Source organism: Cetorhinus maximus, unplaced genomic scaffold (assembly GCF_964194155.1).
Source record: "Cetorhinus maximus unplaced genomic scaffold, sCetMax3.hap1.1 HAP1_SCAFFOLD_2570, whole genome shotgun sequence".
Lineage (NCBI taxonomy): Eukaryota > Metazoa > Chordata > Chondrichthyes > Lamniformes > Cetorhinidae > Cetorhinus > Cetorhinus maximus.
Window position 1 is genome coordinate 3,189 of NW_027598505.1, and position 27,749 is coordinate 30,937.

The 27,749-nt window shown below is 47.5% G+C and overlaps 1 protein-coding gene across 2 annotated transcripts; it reads right to left on the reverse strand.

The window, feature by feature from the left end:
• Positions 1–1,137: 1,137 nt before the first annotated feature.
• Positions 1,138–27,749, reverse strand: LOC144677475 (gametocyte-specific factor 1-like). Of its 2 annotated transcripts, none has more exons than XM_078537554.1 (7): positions 27,678–27,749; positions 13,472–13,598; positions 8,728–8,808; positions 7,739–7,808; positions 5,108–5,235; positions 2,969–3,015; positions 1,138–1,452 (listed from the first exon to the last, which is right to left on the reverse strand). In XM_078537554.1, the coding sequence occupies exons 2-7, from the start codon at positions 13,524–13,526 to the stop codon at positions 1,411–1,413; spliced, it is 423 nt and encodes a 140-aa protein (XP_078393680.1). In that variant the 5' UTR covers positions 13,527–13,598; positions 27,678–27,749; the 3' UTR covers positions 1,138–1,410. The 2 variants fall into 2 exon arrangements, with proteins under 2 accessions (XP_078393680.1, XP_078393679.1); XM_078537553.1 differs by lacking the exon at positions 27,678–27,749 and adding an exon at positions 24,376–24,481.

Here is a 27,749-nt window from a genome sequence, read left to right on the forward strand (position 1 = left end):
AGGGAGCGAGGGATGCATGTAAGAGAGGGAGGGAGAGGGAGTGAGGGATGCATGTAAGAGAGGGAGGGAGAGGGAGGGACGCATGCAAGAGAGGGAGGGAGAGGGAGCGAGGGATGCATGTAAGAGAGGGAGGGAGAGGGAGGGACGCATGCAAGAGAGGGAGGGAGGGAGAGGGAGCGAGGGATGCATGTAAGAGAGGGAGGGAGAGGGAGAGGGAGGGACGCATGCAAGAGAGGGAGGGAGGGAGAGGGAGCGAGGGATGCATGTAAGAGAGGGAGGGAGGGAGAGGGAGCGAGGGACACGTGTAAGAGAGGGAGGGGGAGGGAAAGGGAGGGACGCATGCAAGAGAGGGAGGGAGAGGGCGCACGGGATGCCCACGAGGGAGGGAGATAGAGTAAAGGGTGCGTGCGAGAGAGAGGGAGTGACGGGTAAAGAGGGAGGCAGGGGAAGGTGAGGGGTGTGCGCGAGAGAGAGGGGGAGGGATGGAGGGGGAGGTCAAGAGCGAGGGGTGCGCGAGAGAGAGGGAGGGAGCAAGAGAGTGAGGGGTGCGCCTGAGAGAGGGAGGGAGGGAGAGAGCGAGCGAGCTTCACGAGAGACCAAGAGTACGAGCATGAGGAGGGGGGGGTGGGGAGAGAGGAGGAAAGAGAGAGAGGGACAGGAGAAAACCCACAGAGAGGCTTTACAGGGGTGAGAGGGAGGAAGGGAGAGGTCAAGACACAAGGTTCCATATAGAGCGAGTATATGAGGCATGTCAGAAAGTAAGCACAATTGGGTTTTACTCTCATCATAAACCTGGAGCACTTTAAGTGTTTAGTTGGGAAGTTAATGGCAGGTGGGCTATATGCTTTCAAACCTCAGGCCTGGTGACCAGAGACAGCTCCGTCAGCACTGACTACCTGAAAAATGGGAAATCTAGGTCAAGCAATACAACTTAGTGGCACCTGGGACTCCCCTGATCACTCCGTCATCGAATCCCCTCCCTGGTGGAGTTTGGAGTGGCACAAGGGTCAAGTCCTCTGATCGCTGACTTCAAAGCTTTCTGTATGTGGAGTGGGGTAACAAAAAGGAAGCCTTGCATTTATATAACACATTTTATGCCCACAGGATGTCCCAGAGCGCTCTACAGCCAGTGAAGTACAGTTACATTATGGAATGTAATATTTACACAAAATGAGAACAGATGATTTTGCAAAAGTCACTTGAAATAGCATCAGACAGGTTCCAGTAAGACAACTGAACGTTTCTATTATAAAATGATTCACTTAGTTGACAACTTGCAAGTCCGTTGACTGACAATTTAGTCTTTCCACCATTTCAATCAGTGCTTCCTGCAGCAACAGAAACTTAAAACCAGTAGCACAAATTCAGCTGCAGATTCAAGCCTTGTCTAAAACCTTAGTGTCTTCTCCTTTAGGTTCCCTTCTCAGTTGTCTCCACGACAGAGGAAACGGGCTGAAAAATGAGAAGGCGAATGAGCGTTTAGAGGATGCCGAACGGCCTTCAACTTGCATAACACGGAGACGTCCCCTTGATTTTTCAGTACTTCAATCCCCGAGCTGCAGGAGTGTACACAAGCAGCAACTTGCCAACGCTCCATGCTGCTGCTGTGTCTGTCTGCATCAGGACAGCGCCCGGCATAATGGGCCCCATATCAATCTATACCAGCGCTACTCTGACGCAGTAAGGAACATTCTGCTGAGGGCTGCTGTTAAACACCTTGTGCAGGCATGGCAGGTGCAGCCTTACCCTGGTAGTGCTGGGCAGAGTGATGCACAGACAGGTTCTCTCTGCTGTACCTGACCCTACAGCACTGGGTACTCCTCACACAGATTCACAGTTACCATTATGGGGGGGAATGGTAGCACAACGGTTATGCTACTGCATTAGTAATCCAGAGGCCTAAAGCTCCAGAGAGGTGAGCTCAAATCCCACCACAGCAGCTGGAAGACTTTAAATTCAATGAACACATCTGGAATTAAAATAACTCAAAAGTAATGATCATGAAACTGCCCGATTGTTGTTAAAAACAACCCTTTCCTTCATTAGAATATAAGAGCAGGGAGATTATGCTGGAATTATATAAAACATTAGTTAGGCAGCAACTTGAGTACTGTGTGCAGTTCTGGTCACCTCATTACAGAAAGGATTTAATTGCATTAGAGAGGAGATTTACGAGGATGTTGCCACCCAGGTTGGGAAAATTGCAGCTATGAGGAGAGATTGGATAGGCTGGGGTTGTTCTCCTTGGAACAGAGGAGGCTGGGGGGAGATTTGATTGAGATATACAAAATTGTGAGAGGCCTGGATAGAGTGGATGGGAAGGGCCTGTTTACTTTAGCAGAAAGGTCAGTGACTAGGCAGCATAGATTTAAAGTGATTGGTAGAAGGATTAGAGATGAGGAAAAATATTTTCACTCAGAGGGTTGTGGGGGTCTGGAACTCACTGCCTGAAAGGGCAGTAGAGGCAGAAACCGTTATTTAATCATCTTATTTAAAAGGTGCCTGGATGTGCACCTGAAGTGCTGTAACCTGCAGGGCTATGGACCGAATGCTGGAAAGCGGGATGAGGCTGGGGGGTGCTCGTTGATTGGCTGGCACAGACATGACGGGCCGAGTGGCCTCTTTCTGTGCCGTAAACGTTCTATGATTCCAAGTCCTCCCAGGGAGGAAATCTGCCTTCGTTACCTCGTCTGGCCTACTCGTGACTCCAAACCGACAGCAATGTGGTCGGCTCTTGACTCACCACTATTTACTCAAGGGCAATTAGAGTTGGGCAACAAATGTTAGCCTTGCTGGTGGCACACTCATCCTAGGAACGAATTTTAAATAAAAACCTCCCATTTTCCATTTGCCCTCTACAAGGAGATGGCAAAAACCAATCCGGGATTTGCAAGAGGGGAGAGGAGATTGCCAGACTTTCTGTGCTTTCCTTTCCAGGTGTCACAAACTTATCAACCCTGACACTTACAGACTGCAGTGGGAGACCAGACAACTCTTTCACTTTAGGTGTCATACCTGAAACAGAAGCACACAGAGGTTAGTGCTATGGTCATACTCTGAATGATACAGCGCAGCACACAATAGGCTCTACGCCTCGATTAAGGATCCCGCATGCCTTTTAACTATCTTCCCAACTGATTCCACCACCTTCTCTCCGGCCTCTCTGCTCCTGCACTCGCTTGAGTTCACATTGCCTCACTTCCCTATTAAAATGTAGCACCTCACACTCCTCCGCGTTCAATTTTACCAACCAGGTGCCTGCCCATTTCATCGATCGGTCAACACCCTTCCGGAGTCTGTTCCTATCCCTCGCATTGTTTACTGAAAAGCGCAGGGGAGTGGGATTCACTGGATAGCTCTTTGGATAGAGCTGGCATAAGCACCATAGGCCTCCGTCGGTGCTCTAATCATTCTAAGCTTGGAAACACAGGGGTTGGAAATCTGCAGCAAGACGACATTCAGCAAGCCAGCTGGAGAGGAGACAGCAGCTGAATCAACATTTCAGGTCCTGAGGATTTACCTCGTTTCGCCTATGTAGGTGCTGACTGACCTGCTGCACTCAGCCCTTCCTGCTCTGTATCCAGACAGCAACCTGCTCAGTAAGCTAGTAGTCTGCAGGCTTGCAGGCTGCAGTAGCTCAGGGGCTGACTGGAGGATCGGTGCGTCAGAGGCAGGGCAAGTTCTGGGAGTGAGGCTACCTACAACTGCAACCAGGCTTTCACTCACATTAACGGCTAACAGCACAGAGCTGCCAGCAGTTGGCTCAGTGCTTGGATGGGAGTGGGAGAAGCAGGGACAGCAGCACCAGGAAAGTGCAGGCAACCTACACCACCCCCATCCTCGACGCTGCTAACTCTGTCAAGAGTCCACTGCGATGTCCCTTGTGCTGATCTTGAGCTAGCGCCTTTCAGACGATATAACTGAAAATAGAACTCAGCTATCCAAGCTACACATGCCTACATCAGAAAGTCACCACATTCAAACTACATTCACCGGGTGAACATTGAGACATGTAGTGTTTTCACATAGTAAAATGTTCCAAAGTGCTTCACAGGAGAGGGGTCAAAGTTTGATACCGAGGCACATATGGAGATATTAGGTCAGGTGACCAAAAGCTTGGTCAAAGAGGTCAGTTTTAAGGAGTGTCTTAAAGGAGGAAAGTGAGGTAGAGAGGCGGAGAGGTGTAGGGAGGGAAATCCAGAGCTTGGGGCCCAGGCAGCTGAAGGAACGGCCGCCAATGGTGGAGCGATTAGAATCGGGAATGCTCAAGAGGCCAGAATTAGAGGAGCGCAGAGATCTCGGAGGGGTGTGGGGCTGGAGGAGATTACAGAGATAGGGAGGGGCGAGGACATGGAGGGATTTGAAAACAAGGATGAGGATTTTAAAATCAAGATGTTGCTTGACTGGGAGCCAATGTAGGTCAGTGAGCACAGGGGTGATAGGGGGACGGGAATTAACATGAGTTAGGATATGGACAGAAGTTTGGATGGGCTGAGGTTTAGAGGATGGGAGGCTGGGCAGGGGAGCGTCGGGATAGTCAAGTCTAGACATGGCGAAGGCATGGATGAGGAGATCAGCAGCAGATGAGCTGGGACAGGTGAAGCTACAGAGATGGAAATAGGCAGCCTTGGTGGTTGAGTGTATATGGAGTTAGAAGCTCACCTTGGGGTCAAACTGGATACCAAAGTTGTGAAATGAACAGTGTGGTTCAGTCTCACGAGAGTGCAAGACAATACAGCAGCCCCCAATGCCCCCTTCACCTGTGAAAACCCCTCCCCTGATCTCGAGACAACCCCCACCATCGCTATCTACTCCCTCACCCTCACTGCCTGGCAGCAACTACCTCTCAATCTGGCTGAAGGGGGTGGAATTCAAATGCGTGGTCCTGCCATTCAATTCGGCAAATGCCGGGGGCCAGTGTGTTTGCCGAATGGTTAACGCCGGTAATTTCCCCGGTTTGTGAACAGACTGATCGATAACAAGCCAATTCACACACAGGCTGCAGACAATAAAGCCAGGGCGAAACAATTGACACAACAATGTCCCTGCTAGTAACACATCATTTCCAGTGACCGCTTGCAGTCGCCAACTCTCCTCTCATCCTTACCAATCCTCCAAGGCCGAACAAACGGAATGGATCCCACACGCGCACTCGAGGAGAGCTGCTCTGGAAAAGACTTGGGAGCTCTTACCCCAGCTGTGATATTGTGGTTGTTTTCATATGCTGAAACAGAACTAGAGATGAGACAACAATGAAATTCCTTCTGCTCCAGTGGCAAAAGCCTTTTAACTGCAACACAACATCGGCTAAATTCAAATTCCAATTCAAACAGACATGGTGAATTTTTGCATGTCCCACAAGGAGTGAATTAGTTCCTGTTGGCAATTAGAACACATGCTGCATTCGGCATCCCCCATCCAGGAGAGGTACAGCACGGGGTTGATACAGAATATCGATGGACTGGTCAGCTGGGTAGAAGAGTGGCAAATGGAGTTCAATCCAGAGAAGTGTGAGGTAATACATTTGGGGAAGGCTAACAAGGAAAGGGAATCCACACTAAATGGTAGGATACTGAGAAGTGTAGAGGAACAGAGGGACCTTGGAATGTGTGTCCATGTAATGGGTAATGGGCGATGGGTCTGTCTCCACACACAGGTTCCTCTTACGATTCTGGACAGGTGCATCAGGTGGTTAAGAAGGTACACGGGATACTTGCCTTTATTAGCAGAGACATTGAATATAAGAGCTGGGAGGTAATGCTGGAACTGTCTAAAACACCAGTTAGGCCACAGCTAGAGCACTGTGTACAGTTCTGGTCACCGCACTATAGGAAAGATGTGATTGCACTGGAGAGGGTACAGAGGAGATTTTCCAGGATGTTGCCTGGACTGGAGAATTTTAATTATGAGGAAAGATTGGATCGGCTGGGATTATTTTCTTTGGAACAGAGGAGGCTGAGGGGAGACCTCACTGAAGTGTATAAAATATGAGGGGTCTAGGTAGAGTGGATAGGAAGGAGTTATTCACCTTGGTTGAGGGGTCCATAATCAGGGGGCATAGAGTTAGAGTGAGGGATAGGAGGTTTAGAGGGGATTCAAGGGGAATATCTTTCACCCAGAGGGTGGTGGGGATCTGGAACTCACAGCCTGGAAGGGAGGAAGAGGCAGAAACCCTCTGTTCTTCCTCTGTTCGAAGAAAACACCCCCATCCTACCTAATCTTTCCTCATAATTAAAATTCTCCAGTCCAGGCAACATCCTGGAAAATCTCCTCTGTACCCTCTCCAGTGCAATCACATCTTTCCTATAGTGCGGTGACCAGAACTGTACACAGTGCTCTAGCTGTGGCCTAACTGGTGTTTTAGACAGTTCCAGCATTACCTCCCAGCTCTTATAGTCTAGACCTCTGCTAATAAAGGCAAGTATCCCGTGTGCCTTCTTAAACACAGTATCTACCTGCCCAGAATCATAAGAATAACCTGTGTGTGGAGACAGACCCATCGCCCATTACCCATTACATGGACACGCACTCCAAGGTCCCTCTGTTCCTCTACACTTCTCAGTATCCTACTATTTAGTGTGGATTCCCTTTCCTTGTTAGCCTTCCCCAAATGTATTACCTCACACTTCTCTGGATTGAACTCCATTTGCCACTCTTCTACCCACCTGACCAGTCCATCGATATCTTCCTGCAGTCCACAGCTTCCTTCTTCATTATCAACCACACGGCTAATATTTGTATCATCTGCAAACCTCTTAATCATATCCCCTACATTCCAGTCCAAATCATTGATATACACCACAAAAAGCAAAGGACCTCATACTGAGCCGTGTGGAACCCCACTGGGAACAGTCTTCCAGTCACACAAACACCATCGACCTTTACCCTTTGCTTCCTGCCTTGGGGTCAATTTTGGATCCAACTTGCCACTTTGCCTTGGGTCCCACAGGCTTTTACTTTTGTGTCCAGCCTGCCAGGTGGGAACTTATCAAAAGCCTTGTTAAAATCCATATCGACTACATCAATGCATGACCCTCATTGACCCTCCTTATTACCTCCGCAAAAAAATCCAATCATGTTCGGTCAGACATGACTTTCCCTTAACAAATCCGTGCTGACTGTCTTTGATTAATCTGTCTGTTTCCAAATGAAGGTTTATCCTCAGAATTTCTTTCTTAATAATTTTCCCATCACCGAGGTTAGGCTGACTGGTCTGTGATCACTCGGTCTGTCCCTTTCTCCCTTTTTAAACAACACTAGCCGTCTCCAGTCCTCTGGCACCACTGCTGTAGCCAGAGAGTTTTGGAAAGTGATGGTCAGAGCCTTTGCTAATTCTTCCCTGGCATATTTTAGCAGCTGAGGGTCCATTTCGCCCAGGGCTGGGGATTTCTCGACTTTCAAAGATGTTAAAGCCCTTCCTCTCTCACTATCCGAATTTAATCTCAGGTTTCACACTCCTCCTCTGATTGCGCCTTCCCGTGGGGCTGTTTGGTCAACGTGGATTTAGTTTGAAAATGATCAGGCATGAAACCTCTACTTATTTCATGGGTCTGTCTGCCAGGCTACTGTGAAAGTTCTCTGTAAGCATTGGCACTTTGTGCAACTGCTTACACCAAGTTCAAAATACACAGCTGGCAGGAGGAGCAGCGTGTCAGCACAAGACAAACACAGCAGGTCAGACACACACTTCCAGCAACAGATAATCCTCTGCAGAGTCAGTCCATACAAGGGTAGTTACCTGGCTTTGATGCAATTTTTGTTTAGATTGGTGTAGCCATAGATGAAAGTTCCAGGTGATTCATCCTCATCTGCAGGGCATCAGCAAATTAAAAAGGTTAGCAACAAATTCCAAATGCAGTTAATAGCTCCAAGATCAAAGCTTTACGCTCCTGTACCTTATAGTGCCAAAACCACAGTGCACAGGCCAAAATGGCGTGACTCATTTATCCCTGTTTATTAGCCAAGGTGACAGCACTTTGCATCAATACACAGTTAAGGTAGTGCCCACTACTGGTAAAGATTGAAAGCAGAATAGATCCAATTCACCGTGACCTGGTTTAAGGGCTGAATGCTACTGGAAGACAGCTTCAGCAAATGGAGCTCAGAATAAGAGATAACTCTCTATTTCTGGGCAGCAAAACTCAAAGGTTTAACCTACTGCAGATTTTCAGTGAATAGTTCCTGTCCCATGATGTGTGAAATTGTTTTCTCTCTCTTTCCCCCCGCCTCTCAATCTGACAGCACCCAATCAAGTTTGGATGCCTCGACTACACTATCGTCAGATGTGACCCTCTTCCCCACTGCCCTTCTCCTCCCCTTCCCTCCCCTCCTCTCTCCTACCTGTGCTCCCACTCCTCCTTACCCCACTCCTCCACCACCCTCTTCCTCCTACCTCCCAACCCTCCTGCTGCTCCCCACCTTCCTACCCCAACTCCTCTACCACCCTCACTCTTCCCTTTGCCCCTCACTACCCCCCCCGTCCCCTTGCTGGAGGGGTAGCTGGTTTTTGAGGGGCGCAGTGCTGAATGGACACAAAGCAACAGTCAATTGGCGAATATAACTGGCCCGGCGACACAGACATGAGTATTACAGGAGAGTGTTGCTGAGATTGTAACCAGTTAAGAGTTTGGGGCAGGGGGTGGAAAGGTGGAAGAGAGGGGGCTTACACGAGGTACTCCATGTGGGCAGGGGGAACTCAACATGGTAGCAAAAAAGTCCAGCACTGACCTTTCTCCCAGTCTTCCTCAAGTGGGGGGCATTGCCAAGTACTTTGAGGAACGTCACAGGGTTTTCGCTGAGCACTGCTCACTGTGGAATAAGCAGACGATTACTGGCCAGTATAGTGTGAAGATTACCGTTACACAATCTCTAAGAGCTGCTCTAGCTTCACATCATACATGAACAGTAGGCTGGCGTATCCCTGGGGGATAAGTATTAGGCTGTCCGAAGTTAGCTGATCCCATATTGGGCCAGTGATAAACAGCTTCGATCTCCCCCAGTCAGCCAGGGTTCCTCTTCCCCAATCGCTAACCAGCGACATCTGCTGGAAGTAGTGAGCATTGGCTGAAATACCTTTCATGGTTAAATAGTCTCCCGTAACTTAGGTGAAGTGTTGGCAGGCTGGCTTTGGCCAGTGGGCTGGATTCCAGGAAGAGCCAACCATGCAGAAGCTATCATTTGGGCTAATGTCCCAGTCCACATACCCAGCAAGCTGCCTCATTTGCACCAATCCTCCTAATTCAAATGAGCTCATCAATCAATCATTTTTTGAAATGCTCAAGTGACTGGTCCTATTAATGTTATTTAATTTACATTACAGACTCGCACACACAATCTAAGTTGACACTCCAGCGTAGTACTGTGGGAGTTCACAGAATCTCACAGTGCAGAAGAGGCCCTTCGGCCCATCGAGTCTGCACCGACACGTGAGAAACACCTGACCTACCTACCTAATCCCATTTACCAGCACTTGGCCCATAGCCTTGAATGTTATGACGTGCCAAGTGCTCATCCAGGTACTTTTTAAAGGGTGTGAGGCAACCCGCCTCCACCACCCTCCCAGGCAGCGCATTCCAGACCGTCACCACCCTCTGGGTAAAAAGGTTTTTCCTCACATTCCCCCTAAACCTCCTGCCCCTCACCTTGAACTTATGCCCCCTTGTGACTGACCCTTCAACTAAGGGGAACAGCTGCTCCCTATCCACCCTGTCCATGCCCCTCATAATCTTGTACACCTCGATCAGGTCGCCCCTCAATCTTCTCTGCTCCAACGAAAACAAGAGTTGGCTTGGGGCTACTGGATGGGCATTAAACCCACAGCCTCAACTGGCTTAACTGCTGTTTCAAGTGAATGCAAAGGATCCCATAGCGACTCTCAGGAGTGAAGAGAGTCATGGCCAACGTTCCTCTGTCAACCAACACCAAAACAGATCACAAGTTCAGAAAATGTTAGAAGCATTCAGCAGGTCTGGCAGCAGCTGTCAAGGGAGGGTTAAACATTTCAGATCAATGGGCTTCCATCAGGACTCAAATACATGAACTCATCCAGGGCTTCCCAAACTGTGGGTCATGACCCCCCGCCCCCAGTGGGGTCGCGAGGCAAGGCTTTGGACTCATGGGCTCTGGGGCAGCAATGGCTGCCGTGGAGTTCAGAATGAATGGACACAGCTACAAAACCCCTTCAAATCCTCGCTTTTCTTTCTATTGGTGGGCGTGACGAATGGAATGCTTTCCTAAACCGGGCCTGCTGCTGAAAAGAGAGGCTGTGAAAAGGTGTTTATCTTTCGCAGAAACCCTGCGTTTTCATCAACTCCCGTTAACGCTCAACTCCTGCACCCCACCCCCACTCAACAGCTCTCGCCACCCCCCCACCAAACCTTCATTCTGGGGTCTCTCAAAAGTCTGAGGCATTAAAATGGGGTCAAAGCGGGAAAAAGCTTGGGAAGCACTGAACTTCTTAAAATGTATTCATTCATCCATTCACGGGGTGTAGGTGCTGGTGGTAGGGTCTTGCACGCTGTATGCAGAATAGCTGCCAGGTTTGCCTGCAAAGCAGCGATTGCGTTTAAGAAGTAATTAAGCACTCCTGCCCTCCGCCCTATTGCAGACCTTTCCCTCGCTCCCTTTTCGTCCCTGACACTGTGTTTCCTTAAATGCTGCTCATTTCGAATACATTCCTGTTCTGATGACAGGCCATCGAGCCAAAGCGTCAACTCCATTCCTCTCTCCGCAGATGCTGCCTGACCTGCTGAGTGTTCCCAGCGCTTTCCATTCTTAAATGCCCAGCACCTGCAGCAATTTGTCTTTAACTGAGTGATTGTGAAGTTGTCGCCTTTGAATCAGAAGGTTGTGGGTTCATGTCCCACTCCCGGAAACCAAGAACTGTGAATGTACTCGAAAGAGTTACATGCGATCTGTTGATAACTCGAAAGAGTTACATTAGTTCTTTCAGTGACAATGAGTGTGCTGGTTTAGTCAAACTGGGTAGGCTAAGTAACTTCACCTAAGTATTTCACCTCTTTTCTATTTTTACTTAGTTCTGTTGAAGAGTCATACGGACTCGAAACGTTAACTGTGTTCCTCTCCGTAGATGCTGTCAGACCTGCTGAGTTTTTCCAGGTATTTTTAATTTTGTTTTAGGCTAAGTAACTATTACTTGAGAGGCCCCAGGGATACCGAATATGACCCCCTTTTTGCCAGATGTCCAGCCCAAGGACTTTGCGTTTCCAATTAGGAAACGTTAGGCACATCTGGGAGCTGATGTCACAGGTACCATGGTCCTAGACCTGTGCTGTGGAGTCTGTCCTGCCTGGCTGAGAGATAACTATCTTAGAGATGAATATCCGCTTGGGAAATATCATTGGTGACTAAGGCACTTTTTCCATTAGTAGGGGGTCAATAACCAGGGAGCATAGATTTAAGGTAAGAGGTAGAAAGCTAAGAGGGGGTTTGAGGAGAATTTTTTTCACCCAGAGGGTGGTGGGAGTTTGGAACTCACTGCCTGAAAGGGTGGTTGAGTCAGAAACTCTCTTAACATTTAAGGAGTATTTAGATATTCAGATATAAGCAAAATACTGCGGGTGCTGGAAATCTGAAACAAATACAAAAATAGCTGGAAAAGCTCAGCAGGTCTGACAGCATCTGCGGAGAGGAACACAGTTAACGTTTCGAGTCCGTATGACTCTTCGTCAGAACTCTGATATAGATATTTACTTGCGTTGTCATAGCCTCCAGGGCTATGGGCCAAGCGCTGGAAAATGGGATTAGCGTTGTTGACCGGTGTGGACACGATGGGCCAAATGGCCTCCTTCTATGCTGTAAACATCTATGAGCCTATGGCTAAAGGAGTCCTTTAGCAGCAGAATAGCCATTTCAGATGGTGACAGAGGCAACAAATCGGCCTGAGCTGGGATCAGGGTTGGATGTTCCATTCGCAATGGAGCGCGATTGAGATAAATGCAGGAACAGCAGTCACAGCACAGTCTGAACAGATTCTTGGTCAGCAGGTGGTTCTGCATAATGCAGACACATCCTCTAGGTAGCTGGTGACCCAAAGTGCAAACGTGCTCCTCTGATGAAACAAAACCCATGACACAGAGATAAAAGCAAAGAACTGCGGATGCTGGAAATCCAGAACAAAAACAGAAATACCTGGAAAAACTCAGCAGGTCTGGCAGCATCGGCGGAGAAGAGCACAGTTGACGTTTCGAGTCCTCATGACCCTTCAACAGAACTAAGTAAAAATAGGAAAGGGGTGAAATATAAGCTGGTTTAAGGGGGGTGTTGGGACAAGGAGAGCTAGGTAAAGGGCCAGTGATAGGTGGAGATAACCAAAAGATGTCACAGACAAAAAGACAAAGAGGTGTTGAAGGTGGTGATATTATCTAAAGGAATGTGCTAATTATGGGTAGAAAGCAGGACGAGCAAGGTACAGATAGCCCTAGTGGGGGTGGGGAGGGGGGAAGGGATTATTGAAATAGGCTAAAAGGTAGAGATAAAACAAAGGATGGAAATACATTTAAAAATAATGGAAATAGGTGGGAAAAGAAAAATCTATATAAATTATTGGAAAAAACAAAAAGGAGGGGGAAAAAACAGAAAGGGGGTGGGGATGGAGGAGAGAGTTCAAGATCTAAAATTGTTGAACTCAATATTCAGCCCGGAAGGCTGTAAAGTGCCTAGTCGGAAGATGAGGTGCTGTTCCTCCAGTTTGCGTTGAGCTTCACTGGAACAATGCAGCAGGCCAAGGACGGACATGTGGGCATGAGAGCAGGGTGGAGTGTTGAAATGGCCAGTGACAGGGAGGTCTGGGTAATGCTTGCGGACAGAACGAAGGTGTTCTGCAAAGCGGTCACCCAGTCTGCGTTTGGTCTCCAATGTAGAGGAAACCGCATTGGGATCAGCGAATGCAGTAGACTAAATTGAGGGAAGTGCAAGTGAAATGCTGCTTCACTTGGAAGGAGTGTTTGTGCCCTTGGACGGTGAGGAGAGGGGAAGTAAAGGGGCAGGTGTTGCATCTTCTGCGGTTGCATGGGAAGGTGCCGTGGGAGGGGGTTGAGGTGTAGGGGGTGATGGAGGAGTGGACCAGGGTGTCCCGGAGGGAACGATCCCTGTGGAATGCCGCCAGGGGGGGTGAAGGGAAGATGTGTTTGGTGGTGGCATCATGCTGGAGTTGGCGGAAATGGTGGAGGATGATCCTTTGAATGCGGAGGCTGGTGGGGTGATAAGTGAGGACAAGGGGGACCCTATCATGTTTCTGGGAGGGAGAATCTGATTCCTCCAGCTACAACCATCGACATCCATACAGCTGCAATCGCCACCATCGAGAGCGGGCAGCAACACACATGCCCGACAGGAGGCCAACACACTGCAGACTGGAGTGCAATGGTCTAGCCAGACTTTGTATGTCGTGGCCCTGCCAAACATAGGACAAAGTACTGAAACCACCCTACAGCGTAGCATGTTTTCTTACCAAAATCCTCCTCAATAACCTTCTTGTCTGCACAAATTGTGATGTGGTGCTTCATCTCAGCTTTCGGGATCCGGTGTCTTGCATTAAAGGGACAGGACTCTAAATTCCGAGCTTTGTCCGGAAAATTCTGATGGTAAAGTCAAAGCAGGAATAACATGTTCAATTCCGGACCACTTATACAAACAGATGAATTAGGAGCAGGAGTAGGCCATTCGGCCCCTCAAGCCTGCTCCGCCATTCAATAAGATCGTGGCTGATCTGATTGTAACCTCCCGCCTACCCCCGATAACCTTTCACCCCCTTGTTAATCAAGAACCTTTCTGCTTCAGCCTTAAAGATAGTCAAGGACTCTGCCTCAACTGCTTTTTCAGGAAGAGAGTTCCAAAGGCTCACAACCCTCTGAGAGGAAAAATTCCCCTCATCTCTGTTTTAAATGAGTGACCCCTTATTTTTAAACAGTGACCCCCTAGTTCTAGATTCTCCCATAAGAGGAAACATCCTCTCCACATCCACCCTGTCAGTCCCCTCAGGATCTTATATGTTTCAATCAAGTCGTCTCTTACTCTTCTAAACTCCAGTCAACCAGGCAGACCTGGGGTAGAGGGGGTGGCAGAAAGAGGGGACAGCCTGTCTAGCCTTTTCTCACAAGCCAACCCGCCCATTCCAGGTATTAGCCTGGTAAACCTTCTCTGAACTTCTTCCAACGCATTTATATCTTTCTTTAAATAAGGAGACCAATACTGTGCACAGTACTCCAGATGTGGTCTCACCAATGCTCTCTACAACTGAAGCATAACCTCCCTACTCTTGTATTCAACTCCCCTCACAATAAATTATAACATTCGATTAGCTTCCCTAATTACTTGCTGTAACTGCATACTAACCTTTTGTGATTCATGCACTAGGACACCCAGATCCCTCTGCATCTCAGAGCTCTGCAATCTCTCACCATTTAGATAATATGCCTCTCTTTTATTCTTCCTACCAAAATGGACAATTTCAAATTTTCCCACATTAAACTCCATTTGCCAGATCTTTGCCCGCTCACCTAATCTATCGACATCTATGTATGTTCTTGAAACTCTTGTATCCACACACACTTCCCGCCCGCAACCCTTGTTTGGTGGGTCACCGTTTTCCCAAGATAGAAGATACAAATAGTAAAAACATTCAGAACGAAAATGGAAATCCCAGTGTCAAATCTTGGCAACACAGTTCATTTGAATGACTCAAATTACTCGATGCTTTCTCACAAGAATTTCAGCCTCCATTTTTCACTCAGTAAAAATTCTAATGCCCAAATTAAGCTCTAAAATTAAAAAAAATGCATATTTTGCAGTGACATAATTAGGTTTAACCACTATTTTCCAAAGCCCCCAAGGCTTTTACTTCAAAGTTGCAGCTCTCCCAAAAGCCTGGGCTTAATACTTCTGCCAACAGCAGTAACTCTGTTAAAGGCAGATCCTTGCAGGCTGTGTATGCAATTTTCCAGGGCTCATTTGTAGCAATTAGCGAGCTGAATTATAGAATCTGACAGAAGTATTGCCACAAAATCTATTTGGCAGTTCCACAAAATGATTTGAAGAAGTGCCAGGGTGCAGATTTCAAAGCTTTTGTTGGTGTCGAGTGAAGGTCAAGCAGAGAGAGAATGGCCAGGATTTCATGGAGCCTGCAGGGGCAGGCTGCAGGGTAAAACCAGGAGGGAAGGTGGAGGGTGAGCGGTAAAACTGAGCAGTGTCCCTGTCACCTCCCTGCCGCTATGGCATTTCACCGTTGGGGGAGGGAAGCTCTTAATCGGGCACTCAGTGGCCCAAGTAGGAGGCCCCTGGCAACAATGGCTGCCCATAGCAACAACGCCACCCCCCCCACCCCCCCGCCCCCACCCCCTCACCAAACACCTGCCCCCTCCCCCACCCCCAGGTCTGCCTGGTTGACGGTAGCCACAGACTCCACCCACTCAGCAGCAAGGGCAGGGTCCTCCGAGACAGGGTTGCCCCTGCCTTTCCTGCCCATCATCAGGGCCACTGCTGCCCGGGCATTTGAGAGCGCCATTAAAATGGCGGGCTGCACCAATTACACAGCTCGTGGGGCTTTTGTTAGATTTGAGTTACTCAAGCTTGATAAATTCAGAAAGTGTTACAGAGCGAGAGAGGGGCATTTCTTGCAATTTTTTTTTGAAAAAGAGTGGATTTTTGAAAGCAAACAGAAAGCCTGATTATCAACCGTTTAGTTAATTGTTAAACACATGGACATTCTAATTACTGATGAGGGCCATAGAACCAATTCTAAAGCCTCAATAATGATATTTGCAGAGATCTGTAACAATGGTAGAATGACCCCCTACCATGCCCTGCCCCATTTCCTTACCACCTGCCTTCTAGTTACTAAAGAATATAGAGAGCCTATGGCACACTAAATTGAAATTCCTGCTACCCCATTGTTCACCGGCAGACACGGTGCTCAGCTCCAGTAGATTCGAGTTGGGTCCAATGAAACATGCATTATTCTTTTCACCAACGTCCCTATTAGCCAACGATCAAGGGTTAAAAGTTTCATCTTGTCCAATCCCGCCTCTACCCAGACCGAACCAGCTCTGCTAATAAGTGCAGTTCAATTCAAGTGGGAGAGTTGCCGGTTACCAATGTAACTGCAAAAATTAGTGGTTTCCTCAAGATCAATTGATATGGCAAACTTGTCCCAAATGAACACTATAGAAACCGCTCTCTTCCAGGTTCGCTCTCAAACTTACCGGCTAATTTTTTAATAAACCTCCCAATGTGGGGAGCATGTTATGTGACAATGTGACTGAAAAGGCAGAGAAGCGGACTGACTGCAAGCCTTTGGTCTGGATGCCATTAAAACTGTTGATTCAGTGATCATAGAGTGTAATGGAAGCAAACAGAGTCATTGTGGCACAGAAGGAAGCTATTCAGCCCAGAGTCCACGCTGGGATGTATAACCAGGGGTGCGGGTCATAAAGCTAAAGAGGAGGAATTTGGTGCGGGCCGTTCAGCTTTGGACTCCATTTACAGGAAAGCAATGGCCGAGTGCAATAGCGATTTTGCCTGAGTCAGAGGTCCAGGGTTCAAGTCTCACTCCGGAGACTGGAGCACAAAACCTAGGCTGAGGCTTCAGCGCAGTGCTGAGGGAGTGCTGCACTGTCAGAGGTGCTGTCTTTCAGTTGAGATAGTGTCACAGATTCTTTACGGCACAAAAGGAGACCATTCAGCCCATTGAATCCTTATAGAACAATCTCTGTAGACTCTCAGGGAACACCACTGTCTATTATCGTCCAGTTCGAAAAACAGCCATTGACCACAACTCGCTGTTTTCTGTCCTTAAGCCAATTTTTTATCCGACTGGACACTGACCCTCCTATTCCATGAGCCTCAATTTTCTTAACCATCCTTTATGTGGTATTTTGTCAAACTCTTTCTTAAAATCCACAGAGACAACATCCACCACATTCCCTTCATCAACCTTCTCTGTTACTTCATCAATAAATTCAATTAGATTAGTCAAACACAATCTGTCTTTTACAAATCTTTGCTGGCTCTCCTTAATGAACTCAAACCCTCCCAACGCCCGTTTATTTCTTTCCCTCCGATTACCGTTACTAAAACCTTACCAACCAGTGACGTTAAATTAACTGTAGTTACTAGGACTGTCCTTACATCCTTCCCTTCCATATCTAGAGAAGATTATGGTGAGCCCTTCCGCTATCTGTACTCAACTTCTTTAGCAACCTGGGATGCAAACCATTCAGATCAGGCAATTTATCCACTCTAAGCATAGCCAGCTTTTCCAGTATAGCCTGCCTATCAATTTTCAACCCACCTCTACCATCTCCAATTCCACTGAAATTTTACTAGCACCCTCCTCCTTAGTAAACACAGGTACAAAGTATTGATCAAATATTCTAGCCTTGATCTGCACCTTTAAGAATAGATCATCCTGTTTATCCCTAATAGGACCTACTCCACCTCTTAGTATCCACTTACTGTCTACATGCCTTAAATCAGTCTCAGTTTCTCTCTCAACTCCAAATCTTTCAAACGGCTTGGATTTATATAGCGCCTTTCATGACCCAAGGACATTCCAAAGTGCTTCAGAGCCAGTGAAGAACGTTTAAAGTGTTGTCATGTAGGAAATACAGCAGCCAATTTACACACATCAAGCTCCAACAGGCAGCAATGTGATAATGACTAGATAATCTGCGTGTCTGTGATTTTGTGATGTTGGTTGAGGAATGAAGAGTAGCAAAATCCCCTCCACTCACAGGATGGTATTTCTCTTCTTAAGGATAACAATGCCATCCATCAACACTGGAAAGAACATTTTCAACAACTCCTCAACCGTGAATCCACAATGGCAGCTGATACTCCCCAGGCTATCCCCCAGTATCCTGCGGTAGAATCCATGGGAGAACCACTATCGGTGGGAGAGCTGCAACAAGCAATCTAACCAAATGAGAAACACCAAAGGCTGTGACCCCTATGGTATTCTAGCTGAGGTCTTCAAAGCTGGTGGGGCTGTTGCTCACATCAGGACTCATCCTATGGATTAGGGAGGGAAAATAACTCCCCTGACTTGAGGAATGCGATTATTGTAACTATATTCAAGAAGGGAGATAAATCATGCTGTGGAAACTATCGAGGCATTTCCCTATCCATAGCAAGGAAATTCCTGACATTTGTTCGCCTGAATCGCCTATTTCCTGTAGCTGAGGAAATCCTCCCAGAGACACCGCGTAGCTTTCGACCTTCCAGAGGAACCTTTGACATGGTCTTTGCTGCCAGGCAAATCGAAGAAAAATGTCAAGAACACCACCAGGAACTCTTCATTTCATTCATCGACCTGACCAAAGCATTTAACTCAGTAAATCATGAGGCTCTGTGGATTGTGCTTCAGAGATTTGGATGTCCAAGAAACTTCATCACAATCCTGCAATTGCTTCATGATGATATGATTGCAGTGGTCTTGAGTGGGAGATCTGAAACAGATGTCTTCAAAACCTGGCAAGGATGTGTGATTACCCCTATACTATTTACAATGTACCTGACAGTAACTATTCACCTCAAAGATCAACTGCCCTCTGGTATCAGCATTAAATACCATCTCGATGGAAAACTCTAACCTCAGTCGCCTCCATGCCAAAGCCAAACTGACCATCATAGACATACATGATTTACAGTTTGCAGATGACTGCACCAGATTTGCAAGCCACTCTCAATCTCTGCATACAAGAGACTTGGTCTGTACATGAATATTGCCTAAACGAAATTCATATCAACCCACAGAGTCAGTCAAATACTCCACCTCCCATATATACTGTGAAGGACAGACTCTGGGATATGTTGAGCACTCCCCAAACCTTGGCAGCCACCTCTCTCAGAAAGCCACTATTAATGAGGAGATCCAACACCAGATCAGATGTGCCAGCTCGACCATCTACAAACTAATGCAGTGACTGTTTGACAACAAAGACCTCTGCAAGTCAACACAAGTCCTAATGTACAGAGCAGTTACCATCACCACACTCCTATACTGTAGTGAGACCCAGACCGTGCATCAGAGACATGAGAAGTTCCATCAGCAATGCCACCGGCACATCCTCCAGGTTCAATGGGAGGACCGTCAAACAAACACTAGTGTCCTTCTTGAAGCCAGCTCCACAAGCATTCGGGCAAAACTCCTACAGAATGAACTCGATGGTCTGAACACAGTGTCCAGATAGCCAATAAGTATCTCCCCCGCCAGGTCCTGTTTTCTTAACGCCCAAATGGCCAACGTTCTGGGAAGGACAAAAATAAACACTTCAAAGACACTCTCTCACCTTGTAGCATTGACATCAACGACTGGGATGAGCTTGCTATCAAGCGTTCAAAATGGTGACAACTTGCCCATCATGCTTTGAGTCACAACATCTTAAATGGTGAGGGAGAGCAGTGACAGAGGAGAGAAAAGGAAGCAAATCCTGCACTCCGGATCCGACTGCCTCATGGGTCATCCTGCCCCATGTAGCCAAACATCTGTCGGTTGAGAATCGGCCTGTTCAGTCACGTGAAGACCCGTTGCGGAAACTCGTGACCCTGAGTAGACGTCATCCTCGAATCGAGGGACAGCTAATGACAAATATTGACCCAAGGGTGCTGGCCGAGATCCCCTGCTGCTCTTCAAAATAGTGCCATGAGACCTTCTATGCCCATCTGTGTCTAACATCTGGGAACTTCAGGACATTTCATGTGTCTTGGGGGAACCACGTGTGTAGAAAGTGCCTCCAACAGCTTCAGTTGAAGCTCAGGATTTCCCAGCTTGAGGGGGCAGCTGGAGTCACTGCGGAGCATCAGGGAGGATGAGAGATTCCTGGATCGTACATTCCAGCAGGTGGTCACTCCACAGGCAGAGAGAGGTCAGGATAGGAGATAGATGGCCATCTGGAAGAGTAGGAAGAGGCGGGAAGTGCCGGAGTCTTCAGGGGGTGAGCCACTCTCGACCACGTGCTCAGCATTGGAGACGGCTGGGAGTAACGATACCTGGAAGGAGTGCAGTCCAGACCATGGCGCCAATGGACAACTGCACAGGAGGGAACAGCAAAGCAGAAATAGAGTAGTTAAAGGAAATCCCGTAGTTAGGGGGACAGACAGGCATTTCTGTAAGCATCATTGAGAGTCCTGCATGGTGTGTTGCTTCCCTGTTCCAAGGTAAAGGACATCATGGAGAGAGTGCAGAATATTCTACAAGGGAAGGGAGTGAGTCAGGAGTTGTGGTATGTGTCGGAACCAACGATATAGAGAGGACAGGTACTGAGGTCCGATAGTCAGGTTTTAAGGAGCTAGGGAGGAAGTTAAAAAGTAGGAACTTGAAGGTCGTAATCTCTGGATTATTCCCAGTGCCACACGCTGGTGAGAGCAGAAATGGGAAGATAGGGAGGATCAATGCGTGGATGAGGCCTGGTGCAGGGGGGAGGGCTTCAGGTTCTTGGGACATTGGGACCTGTTTTGGAGGCATCTATTCAAAAGGGATGAGCTGCACCTCAACAAGACTTGGATCAATGTCCTCGCAAGGAGGCTCACTAGTGGGTTAGGGAGGGTTTAAACAGAACTGGCCGGGGGGGCACCAGAATGGGAAGTAGAAGAGGGATAAGGTACATAAAGGAGTGATGTTGTTGGGCCGGTAGCAGTGCCATACTAGATGGAAGCAGACTAAGGACTATGAGGAGTAAAAAGACAGGTTTGAAATACATGCACGTGAAGCCACAAAGTATGGTGAATAAGGCTGGTGAGACACAAACGCAAATAGATATGTGGGAATACGATGTAGTGGCAATAAAGGAAATATGGCTTAAAAATGGCGAGGGCAGGCACTCAATATTTATGGACACTAAGCGTCCAGAAAAGATATGGAAGGACAAAATGGAGGTGGGATAACAGTACTGGTTAGGGAAGATATTGTGGTATTGGAAAGAAGGGATATCCCTGAGGGGGCAAAGGATGATCACACTGCTGGGGGAATACTATATGCCCCCAAATTGTGTGTGTCTGAGAGAGAGGAGCAAATTAGCAGGGAAGTCATAGAACGTGCAAGGTGTACAAGTGGTAATATTGGGGACTTCAATGACCCAATTTTTTTAAAAAAAAATCATTCACAGGATGTGGGTGTCGCTGGCTGGATCAGCATTTATTGCCCACCCCTAATTGCCCCTTGAGAAGGTGGTGATGAGCTGCCTTCTTGAACCGCTGCAGCCCATGTGGTGTAGGTACACCCACAGTGCTGTTAGGGAGGGAGTTCCAGGATTTTGACCCAGTGACAGTGAAGGAACAGCCGATATATTTCCAAGTCAGGATGGTGAGTGACTTGGAGGGGAACTTCCAGGTGGTGGTGTTCCCATGTGTCTGCTGTCCTTGTCCTTCTAGATGGTAGTGGTCGTGGGTTTGGAAGGTGCTGTCTAAGGGGTCTTGGTGAATTCCTGCAGTACATCTTGTAGATGGTACACACTGCTGCTACTGTGTGTCGGTGGTGGAGGGAGTGAATGTTTGTGGATGGGGGGGGCCAATCAAGTGGGCTGCTTTGTCCTGGACAGCATCGAGCTTCTCGAGTGTTGTTGGAGCTGCACTCATCCAAGCAAGTAGGGAGTATTCCATCACACTCCTGACTTGCACCTTGTAGATGGTGGAGAGACACAGGGGAGTCAGGAAGTGAGTTACTTGCCACAGAATTCCCAGCGTCTAACCTGCTCTTGTAGCCACAGTATTTATATGGCTAGTCCAGTTCACTTTCTGGTCGATGGCGACCCCCAGGATGTTGATAGTGTGGGATTCAGTGATGGTAATGCCATTGAATGTCAAGGGGCGATGGTTAGATTCTCTCTTGTTGGAGGTGGTCATTGCCTGACACTTGTGTAGCACAAATTTTACTTACCACTTGTCAGCCCAAACCTGGATATTGTCCAGGTCTTGCTGCATTTGGACATGGACTGCTTCAGTATCTGAGGAGTCGCGAATGGTGCTGAACATTGTGCAATCATCAGCGAACATCCCCACTTCTGACCTCATGATGGAAGGAAGGTCATTGATGAAGCAGCTGAAGATGGTTGGGCCAAGGACACTACCCTGAGGAACTCCTGCAGTGATGTCCTGGAGCTGAGATGACTGACCTCCAACAACCACAACCATCTTCCTTTGGGCTAGGTATGACCCCAACCAGTGGATATATCGATTGGAATGATGTTAGAATAAAAGGTAAGGAGGGGGCCGAAATTTCTGAACCATGCTTAGGAAAGTTTCCTTGATCAGTATGTTCTCAGCTCAACTAGGAAGGAGACATTTCTGGATCTGGTGCTGGGGAATGAGGTCTGCAAAAGATGCTAGCAGTCGGCAAGACTGATTCTGATCCCGCGTTAACCACAAGAGCCATGACTCCCAGTTACCCTAAAAATCAACAGTGTTCAAACAAGCTCAATTGTAGCTAACTCCAGTAGTGCACAGGACGTTTCTTAGAAGAGGAAAGTTCTCTCTGGTCTGTGAGGGAGCACTTGGGTAAGAGTGAATCAGCAAGAAACAATCCAAAGAAGAAATTCTAAATTGGAGGAGGGCTAACTTCAATAGGATGATATTTGGGATCTAGCCAGAGTAAAATGGAACCAAAGACTGACAGATAAAACAGTAACAGCCTCAGTAAATTCCAACAGAGGGAAAGGTAAGTGGACCAAGGCCAGGGCTCATTGGATGAAGACGGAGATAGAGAATATGATGAAACAAAAAAAGAGGGTGCATCATCCATATTGGGTGAATTCTTCAAGTGAGAACCAGGCCAAATACAATAAGTTGGGGTCTTTAGGGACAAAGAGGGCAATATATGCTCAGAGGTGTGGTGCAAGACTAGAATACTCCATGAGTTCTTTGCATCAGTCTTTACTAACAAAGAGGGTGTTGATGGGATAATGGTAAAAGTGGTGATGGATAGTGTGAAAATTGATAGGCAGGATGTACTTGAAAGGCTGGTTATGCTTCGAGTGGATAAGTTGCTAGCGGTCGGCAAGACTGATTCTGATCCCATATTAGCCCCAGGAGCCATGACTCCCCAGTCACTCCAAAAATCAACAGTGCTCAAACAAGCTCAGTTGTAGCTAACTCCAGAAGTGTGCAAGATGTTTCTTAGAAGAAAAAAGTTCTCTCTCGTCTTTGCTGGATCTTCATAAGAGCTGTCCAATTAGTTCCAGCCCCTTTCCCATTTTTAACTGTATCAATTGAGGTTAAGTATATACAAATAGGGGGCATTGACTGGATGGTTTCTTGAGTACAAGTAAAGAGACACTTACTGACACAGAGCGGGAGTTAAGCTAGGAGGTATATACCTGTAATAATTTGCTCTGTAAATAAATCGATACCAAGTAAAGACTGCCTCTGGTTTCTTCCTTCACTGCCAGAGTATGACACCCATTCCCTGTATTATTCCAATTTGTTTCTGAAAGTTACTATTGAATCTGCTTCTACCACCCTTTCAGGTAGTGCTTTCCCAATCACTACAACTTGCTGCCTAAACACGCTTCTCATATCACCACTGGCTCTTTTGCCAATTAACTTAAATCTGTGCCCTCTGGTTATCAACCCTTCTTGGAAACAGTTTCTCCTTACTGGTATTCACCCTTTCAAAACCCTGTGTGATTTTGAGCACCTTTATTAAATCGCCCTTTAATCTCTTTAAAAAAGAGCACAGTATAAATTGGTTCAAAGCACAAATGAGATAGAACAAAAGCCTAATCCTTATGGGAGAAACAGAATTAATAGAATTTTGGACTCAGAAAATTGATCGAAATCTTAAGATAACCCAAAAATCAGACATTTTTAAGATGATAAGAGGACAGTCATTTCAAACCACAGGCAGGTTTCTGTGGACCATGTCATGGGCATTCTGTACCACACCAAGTCTTGTTCACCCCTCTGCTCATTGAGCTATATCAACTACAGTTTTGGCAACACCTCAATTTTCAAACTCTCATCCTTGTTTTCAAATCCCTCGCCCCTCCCTATCTCTGTAATCTCCTCCAGCCCCACACAACCCTCTGAGATCTCTGCGCTCCTCTAATTCTGGCCTCTTCCCAATTTTAATTGCTCCACCACAGGCAGCCACGGCTTTGATTGCTTAAGTCCTCAGTTCTGGAAACCCCTCCCTGGTCTTCTCCAGCTCTCTCTCCTCCTTGAAGCCTCCTTGAAATCTGTTTCATCGCGCTATGGTCATCTGCGCTAATATCTCTTCATGTGACTGTGTCAAATTTTTGTCTGAACACGCACCTGTGAAGCACCTTAGGGCAATTTACATTTCTAGTGCACTCGTAGGAAAGTAAGTTGTCGTTGCATGTTCTAGGCTACTCCAGGGTTATATGCATAGTCCTGCGGTCTTACCTTCCTGCATTTCACCAGGTGGTAGGGAAATCGGCAAGCTCGGATATGATGGTTCCTGTCATAGGGACACTGCAGCAGGTCATCAGGATCAAGGAAGCTCATCCTGAAAACTGCAAAGCACAATTACTGGGGTGGAAACCGGGAAAAGGAACTGAATCCTCATGCCAAGTCGTGGGCACCCTCTGTACAATCATCAACCCAGTCAGAATTCCTTGTTTACAGGCAATACGTTCTGTTTAATAGCACTCCCCTGTAGTACATTCAAAGAATTGTTAGTTCCTAGAATGGTTACAGCACAGGAGGTGGCCATTCAGCCATTATGTCTGTGCTAACCCCCGAAGGAGCAGTTTACCAAATGCCACTTCCCCACCTTTTCCCTGTAGCCCTGCAATTTTTCCTCTCCAGATGATTATCCGATTCCCTTTTGAAAGCCTCGATTGACCCTGTCTCCCCCACACTCTCAGACAGTGCGTTCCAGACCCTAACGCCTCGATTGACCCTGTCTCCCCCACACTCTCAGGCAGTGCATTCCAGATCCTAATGCCTCGATTGCCCCTGTCTCCCCCACACTCTCAGACAGTGCATTCCAGATCCTAACCACTCGATTGGCCCTGTCTCCCCCACACTCTCAGACAGTGCATTCCAGATCCTAACCACTCGATTGGCTCTGTCTCCACCACACTCTCAGACAGTGCATTCCAGATCCTAACCACTCGATTGACCCTGTCTCCACCACACTCTCAGGCAGTGCATTCCAGATCCTAACCACTCGATTGACCCTGTCTCCACCACACTCTCAGGCAGTGCATTCCAGATCCTAACCACTCGATTGACCCTGTCTCCACCACACTCTCAGGCAGTGCATTCCAGATCCTAACCACTCGATTGACCCTGTCTCCCCCACACTCTCAGACAGTGCATTCCAGATCCTAACCACTCGATTGACCCTGTCTCCACCACACTCTCAGGCAGCGCATTCCAGATCCTAACCACTCGATTGACCCTGTCTCCCCCACACTCTCAGGCAGCGCATTCCAGATCCTAACCACTCGATTGACCCTGTCTCCCCCATACTCTCAGGCAGCGCATTCCAGATCCTAACCACTCGATTGACCCTGTCTCCCCCACACTCTCAGGCAGCGCATTCCAGATCCTAACCACTCGACTGACCCTGTCTCCCCCACACTCTCAGGCAGCGCATTCCAGATCCTAACCACTCAATTGACCCTGTCTCCATCACACTCTCAGGCAGTGCATTCCAGATCCTAACCACTCGATTGACCCTGTCTCCACCACACTCTCAGGCAGTGCATTCCAGATCCTAACCACTCGATTGACCCTGTCTCCATCACACTCTCAGACAGTGCGTTCCAGATCCTAACCACTCAATTGACTCTGTCTCCACCACACTCTCAGACAGTGCATTCCAGATCCTAACCACTCACCGCATGAAAATGTTTTTCCTCATGTCGCCATTGCTTCATTTGCCAATTACCTAAAATCTGTGCCTCTGATTTCTGATCCTTCCACCAATGGGAACAGTTTCTCTCTATCTACACTGTCCAGACCCCTCATGATTTTCCACACCTCTATCAAATCTTCTCTTAACCTTCTCTTCTCTAAGGAGAACAGTCCCAGCTTCAGTCACAGATAGATTGGAGAAGTCCCTCATCCCTGGAACCATTCTCATGAATATTTTCTGCACTCTCTGAACTGGATGCAATTCTCCAGTTGAAGCCAAATCTATGTTTGATCCAGGTTTATCATGACTGCCTGGCTTTTGTACTTTGTGCCCCTAATTAATAAAATCTGGGTTACTGTATGCTTTATTGACTGCGCTCTCAACCTGCCCTGCCATTTTCAATCATTTGTGCACATATACCCCGTGGTCCCTCTGCTCCTGCACCCCCTTTAGAACTGTACCCTTTATTTTATATTGTCTCTCCATGTTCTTCCTACCAAAATGAATCACTTCACACTTCTCACATTACATTTCGCCCACCCAATTTACCAACCTATGTCCTTTTGAAGTTTTACACTATCCTCAAGGTTCACACTACTTCCGAGTTTGGTATCATTGGCAAATTTTGAAACTAGGTCATTAATATATATCAGGATGAGCAAGGGTCTCAAAACTGTCCGCTGGGGAACTCCACTACTAGCCTTCCTCTAGCCTGAAAAACAACCATTAACTCTATGTTTCCTGTCACTCAGTCAATTTGGTATCCATGTTGCTACTGCCACTTTAACTCCATGAGCTCTAACTTTGTTCACAAGCCTGTTGTATGGTACTGTACCAAATGCCTTTTGGAAATCCATGTACACTACATCAACAGCATGACCCACATCAACCTTCTGTTACCTCATCAAAAAACTCAAGCAAGGTTAGTTAAACACAGTTGCCTTTAACAAATCCATGCTGGCTTGCCTTAATTAACCCACATTAGCCCAAGTGACTGTTAACTTTGTCCCGAATTATCGTTTCTAGAAGTTTCCCCACCGCTGAGGTTAAATGACCGGCTTGTAGTTGCTAGGCTTATCTTTACACCTGTTTTTTTGAACAAGGGTGTAACATGTCCAATTCTCCAGTCCTCTGGCACTGCCCGAGGCTAAGGGAGATGGGTGATAAAGCAGTAAAACTTGGGAATGACTGGTACTGGGTCTTGTATATCTTGAAATGGAACTCCAGTTTGGACCAGTATCAATCATTTCCCTAGTTTTACTGGCTTTTCCTTTTGGGGGGAAAAGGGGAAATGTGGCCAGTTTCATACCAAGACTCTGCTTTAAAACAAAGTGCCACTATTCCAGCAGTGCAAACAGCCTTAGCAGTGTTAGCTAATCTCAAGACAGGTCAGGAGGAGGATCCTCAGCAACCTCAAGTTCTGAGGAACCAGGGGGTGTGGCTGTTTCTGCTGCAAAGTGTAGGTGCAGGATTGGGCTGGATGGACCCCCCACCCACCCACCCAATTCAGAGGCACAGAGGACACCCTCTATACAAAACAGTATTGGGGGAGGGGGGGATACTGGGAATTTAAAGCAGAAACCCAACCTCACAATCAACACCTACAAATGTGACAGCTTCCACAGTAGAGCAGCTCACTGCCATTTGAACAATGAAGGGGAGGAGACGGATGGGAGTTTATTTAAGGTGACGTGGGCAGGTCTGTAACTTTTTAAATGTACACAAGGGGCACAACTGGGATCAGAGGGCGGGTTAACCCCTTTCAAACCACAAACTGGGGCTTCAGAGCCCAGCAGCCCCTCCCTGTGACCCTCCCCTTCTCCTCCATACTCTCACCCACTCCTCCTTCCTTCTGCTTTTCCTCCTTTTCCCTCTCTCCGCCTCAACGCCAAAGACCAGAGACTTTGACGCC